A 5509-nucleotide genomic window follows, 5' to 3' on the forward strand; every position below is an offset into this window, starting at 1 on the left:
GTATATATATATATTATATATATATATATGTATATATATATATCTTTCTGAGGCATAGTTTCACTGCCACCCAGGCTGTAGTACAGTGGTGCGATATCGGCTCACTGCAACCTCAGCCTGCCGAGTTTAAGTGATTCTCCTGCCTCAGCCTTCCAAGTAGCTGGTACTACAGGTGTGTGCCACCATGCTTGGCTAACTTTTTGTATTATTAGTAGAGATGGGATTTCACCACATTGGTCAGGCTGGTCACAAACTCTTGACCTCAAGTGTTCCACCTGCCTTGGCTTCCAAAAGTGCTGGGATTACAGGCATGAGCCACCATGCCCAGCTAGGCCGTTTTTTTCTCAGAAGTTAGGAAATCTTCAGCTTCTCATACTCTCTGTCTACTCATTCTTTCCTGTGATAGGATCCTTTGGTTTCTTCTTTTTTTAAAAGTTCCTGTTTTGGGCCAGGTGTGGTGGCTCACACCTGTAATCTTAGCACTTTGGGATGTTGAGGCGGGCAGATCACTTGAAGCCATGAGTTTGAGACCAGCCTGGCCAAGATAGCAAAACCCCATCTCTACAAAAATACAAATATTAGCTGGGCGTGGTGGCACATTCCTGTAGTCCCAGCTCTTAGGGAGGCGGAAGCAGGAGAATTACTTGAACCCAGGGGCTAAAGGTTGCAGTGAGCCAAGATTATGCCACTGAACTCCAGCCAAGGTGAGAGAGTAAGACTCTGTCTTGAAAAAGGAAAAAAAAAGGCTGGGCATGGTGACTCACCAGTGGTTCACGTCTGTAATCCCTGAATTTTGGGAGGCCAAGGCAGGAGGATCACCTGAGGTCAGGAGCTTGAGACCAGCCTGGCCAACGTGCTGAAACCCCCTCTCTACTGAAAATACAAAAATTAGCCAGGGATGGTGGCGGGCGCCTGTAATCCCAGCTATTCGGGAGGCTGAGGCAGAAGAATTGCTGGAACTCGGGAGGCAGAGGTTGCAGTGAACTGAGATTGTGCCAGTGCACTCCAGCCTGATGACAAGAGTGAAACTCTGTCTCAAAAAAAAAGAACAAGTTCCTTGTTTTGATGTGTGGTTACGTTCTTATTCTTCAACTTTCCTAACATGGTAATATTCTTTGTGTTCACCATCAGTTTATAATTTTCATAGAATCAATTTATAGTAAACTATGTAAAATTTTGACCCTATATTCTTATTGCCAAATTTTTGATATAAAATCTTCAAATCTGTCTTTTTGTTTGTTTTTTGTTACCATGATTAATTTGAAAACAAATACAAATGATCCCTCTCATTTTCAGCTCCATCTGTCTACCATATATGTCTCTAAACCCTTACATTTCTTTTTCTCTTTTAACTTTAGAATGGAAAGTGCAACTTAAAACCAAAGAGTTGGCCCTTCAGCAGGATTTTTTGGGGGAGCCAACCTCTAGTGGGATTCAAATGGTAAGATGAACAAAGATATGTCTTAGTTTTCACATTTAAAGATGATTTGGAATTCCATTGTAGAAAATCAGAATGAAGCTGGGCATGGTGGCTCACACTTGTCATCCTAGCACTTTGGGAGGCTGAAGTGGGAGGATCTCTTGAGGCCAGGAGATCGAGACCAGCCTGGTCAACATAGCAGGATCTTGGCTCTAAAAACTTAATTTAATTACATTAAAAGAAAAAAGAAAATTTGCAGAACGAGAGCTTTTTGAGAAAAGTAGCATTCCCAAGAGGGATAATGACTCTGGAGAGAGACTTGGCATATAATGACTTGGGGATGCTTGAAACCTAGCTTGACACTTATTGTTGTTTTTTTCTTAGATGGAGTCTTGCTGTGTTGCCCAGGCTGGAGTGCTGATCTCGACTCACTGCAACCTCCACCTCCTGGGTTCAAGCAATTCTCTTGCCTCACTTTCCTGAGTAGCTGGGAGTACAGGCATGTGCCACCACACCCAGCTAATTTTTGTATTTTTACTAGAGACAGGGTTTCACCATGTTGACCAGGCTGGTCTCGAACCCTTGACTTGAGTCGATCCACCCACCTTGGTCTCCCAAAGTGCTGGGATTACAGGTGTGAGCCACCGTGTCTAGCCAACTTGACTCAGTGTTTTAGAGTTCCCCTCAAGTACAGATTTGTAACTAGATAGTGAGTTTTTAAAACAATTTCATAAAACTCTACAGACATTTGAGATTAGAGTAGATGGCACAGTCCGGCAGGAGCTTTTCATCATTCTCCTGGAGAGAAATCAAAAGGGCAGTACTTATGTCAGTGTAGTGAAAATGGTAAACATGAATATAATCATCACAATGTTCTTCTCTTCAGATAAGTGGAATGTGTGAATGAGTCTGAACAGTCCATTAATCACCATTCATTCCTTTATCAACAGATGGGAAGCCACAATGGAGGGGAGCTCAATGATGTTAAGCAGTGTGGAGATGTCTCCAGCGAATACTTATGCCTTAACACACATGTGAGAACTCAAAATAGTGAGAGCGCATTTGAGTGTCATCAGTATGGAGTAGACTTCCTTACCCTACGCAAGAGAACCTCTTCCGGAGAGCACTGTTCTGTGTTTAATCAGTGTAGAAAAGCCTTCAGCCTGACTCCAGATGTTGTTTACCAGGGAACATGCATAGGAGAGAAAGCTTTTGATTGCAGTGACTCTGGGAAATCCTTCATTAATCAATCACACCTTCAGAGACATTTAAGAACTCACAATGGAGAAAGTCTCCATGAATGGAAGGAATGTGGGAGAGGCTTTATTCACTCCACAGAACTTGCTGTGCATATACAAACTCGCAGTTCAGAAAAACCCTACAAATGTAAGGAATGTGGAAAGGGCTTTAGATATTCTGCATACCTTAATATTCACATGGGAACCCACACTGGAGACATTCCCTATGAATGTAAGGAGTGTGGGAAAGCCTTCACTAGGTCCTGTCAGCTTACTCAGCACAGAAAAACTCACACTGGAGAGAAGCCTTATAAATGTAAGGATTGTGGGAAAGCCTTCACTGTTTCCTCATGCTTAAGTCAACATATGAAAATTCACATGGGCGAGAAGCCTTATGAATGCAAGGAATGTGGAACAGCCTTCACTAGATCTTCTCAACTTACTGAACATTTAAAAACTCACACTGCAGAGGACCCCTTTGAATGTAAGACATGTGGAAAATCCTTTAGAAATTCCTCATGCCTCAGTGATCACTTTCGAATTCACACTGGAATAAAACCCTATAAATGTAAGGACTGTGGGAAAGCCTTCACTCAGAACTCAGACCTTACCAAGCATGCACGAACTCACAGCGGAGAGAGGCCCTATGAATGCAAGGAATGTGGAAAGGCCTTTGCCAGATCCTCTCGCCTGAGTGAACATGTAAGAACTCACACTGGAGAGAAACCTTTTGAATGTGTCAAATGTGGGAAAGCCTTTGCCATTTCTTCAAATCTTAGTGGACATTTGAGAATTCACACTGGAGAGAAACCCTTTGAGTGCCTGGAATGTGGGAAGGCATTTACGCATTCCTCTAGTCTTAATAATCACATGCGGACCCACAGTACGCAAAAACCATACACGTGTATGGAATGTGGCAAAGCCTTTAAGTTTCCCACATGTGTGAATCTTCACATGCGAATCCACACTGGAGAAAAACCCTACGAATGTAAACAGTGTGGGAAATCCTTCAGTTACTCCAATTCGTTTCAGTTACATGAACGAACTCACACTGGGGAGAAACCCTATGAATGTAAGGAGTGTGGGAAAGCCTTCAGTTCTTCCAGTTCCTTTCGAAATCATGAAAGAAGGCATGGAGATGAGAAACTGTCAGGGTAAGGAATGTGGGGAAACCTAAAGGTGTCCCTGTTCTCACTGAATACATGAAAACTCACTGGGAGAAACCCTATGAATGTAAAAATGTGGAAGCAGCTTTGTATCTCAGGTCTTCATGAACGCATATGAATTCACAGTGGAGAAGACCCTGCATCAGTAGGGAATATGGAAACCACTTCACTGAATTCCCAAGCCTTACCAAACACATCAGAAATCTCACTGGAGAGAAACCCTGTGAATGTAGAGAATCTGGGAATTCCTTTCTGAATCTCACAAACCTTAATGTGCATATGTGAACTCACATTGGAGAGAAACTCTGCAATTTAAATGGTATGGTCTGGATGACGCCCCACTCCACATTTTTAAGCCCTAAGTCCTGGTTCCTTACAATATAACTGTATTTGGGTATAAGGTTTTCAAACAGGTGAGTAACTTCAAATGAGGCTGTTAGGTTCGATCCCTAATCTAACATCATTGATGTCCCTATGAGAGAAAGTGAAGGAAGGATACACATGGAGAAGACTGTGAACCCACCGGAAGGTGGCCATCTGCAGGCCAAGGACAGAGACCTGGAACGGATGCTTTCATTGTGGCCTCCAGAGGAAACCAACCCTGTCTTCACCTTGATATCGGACTTGCAGGCTCCACAACTGTGAGGCAATAAATTTCTCCTGGTGAAATCATTCAGTCTGTGTTCCTTTGTACAGCAACCCTAGGAAACTAATACTGTGAGGAACTTGAGAAAAGCTTTAGATCAAGCTTGCCCAACCCGCAGGTCAGGATGGCTTTGAATGTGCACCAACACACATTTGTAAGCTTTCTTGAAATACAATGAAATTTTTTGTGTGATCTTTTTTCATTCATAAGCTATCATTAGTGTTAGTATAAACACAAAAGCAATCACAGGAGAGACATTCTCTGAATGTAGGGCATGTGAAGAAGTCTGCAGGTGCTCATCAGATCTTAATACTCACTTCCACCTCCTGGGGTGACAGGCCCTGTGAAAATCAACATCAAGAAAAGAAAGTTTCTTTTACTGTGAAAGTCAGAAATGTGACCTCACCCAACATTTAGTGACTTAGAGTGGACTGATGCTGCATTATTAGGAATGTGGAGAGATTTCATTAGATGTTTATACTTTTTATATAAGGAATAAAAATCCACAGTGTAGAGATTTCTGCTTTAAGGTCTGTGGGAAAGCTTTTGCTAATTCCATGAGGCTTATTTTACACATCTAAAATTACACTGCAAGTGAGCCAAGACCACTGCACTCTAGCCTGGGTAACAGAGCAAGACTCCATCTAAAAATAAAACTAAATAATAAATAAAAATAAAATGGCTGGGTGCAGCGTCTCATGGCTGGAATCTCAGCACTTTGGGAGGTTGAGGCAGGTGGATAACCTGAGGTCAGGAGATCAAGACCATCCTGGCCAACATGGTGAAACCCCATCTCTATTAAAAACACAAAAAATTAGCCGGGCATGGTGGCACATGCCTGTAGTCCCAGCTACTTGGGAGGCTAAGGCAGGAGAATCACTTGAATTCGGGAGGCAGAGGTTGCAGTGAGCCGAGATAGTGCCACTGCACTCCAGCCTGGGTGACAAAGCGAGACTCCGTCTTTTAAAAATTAAAATAAGATGGCTGGGCGCGGTGGCTCAAGCCTGTAATCCCAGCACTTTGGGAGGCCGAGGCGGGT

The 5509-nt window shown here is 42.9% G+C and overlaps 1 protein-coding gene across 3 annotated transcripts in view; it reads left to right on the top strand.

The window, feature by feature from the left end:
• The window catches only part of ZNF266 (zinc finger protein 266), a 6687-nt gene extending 2191 nt beyond the window's left edge, over positions 1-4496 (top strand). For all 3 annotated transcript variants that reach the window (XM_017500054.2, XM_017500053.2, XM_017500052.2), the window contains 2 exons: positions 1359-1441; positions 2371-4496. In XM_017500054.2, coding sequence (XP_017355543.1) covers positions 1439-1441; positions 2371-3816 — 1449 coding nt within the window. In that variant the 5' untranslated portion in view covers positions 1359-1438 and the 3' untranslated portion in view covers positions 3817-4496. The remainder of the gene's footprint in view (positions 1-1358; positions 1442-2370) is intronic.
• Positions 4497-5509: the final 1013 nt, after the last annotated feature.

The sequence above is a fragment of the Cebus imitator genome, unplaced genomic scaffold (genome assembly GCF_001604975.1).
Source record: "Cebus imitator isolate Cc_AM_T3 unplaced genomic scaffold, Cebus_imitator-1.0 Scaffold263, whole genome shotgun sequence".
Taxonomy (NCBI): Eukaryota; Metazoa; Chordata; class Mammalia; order Primates; family Cebidae; genus Cebus; species Cebus imitator.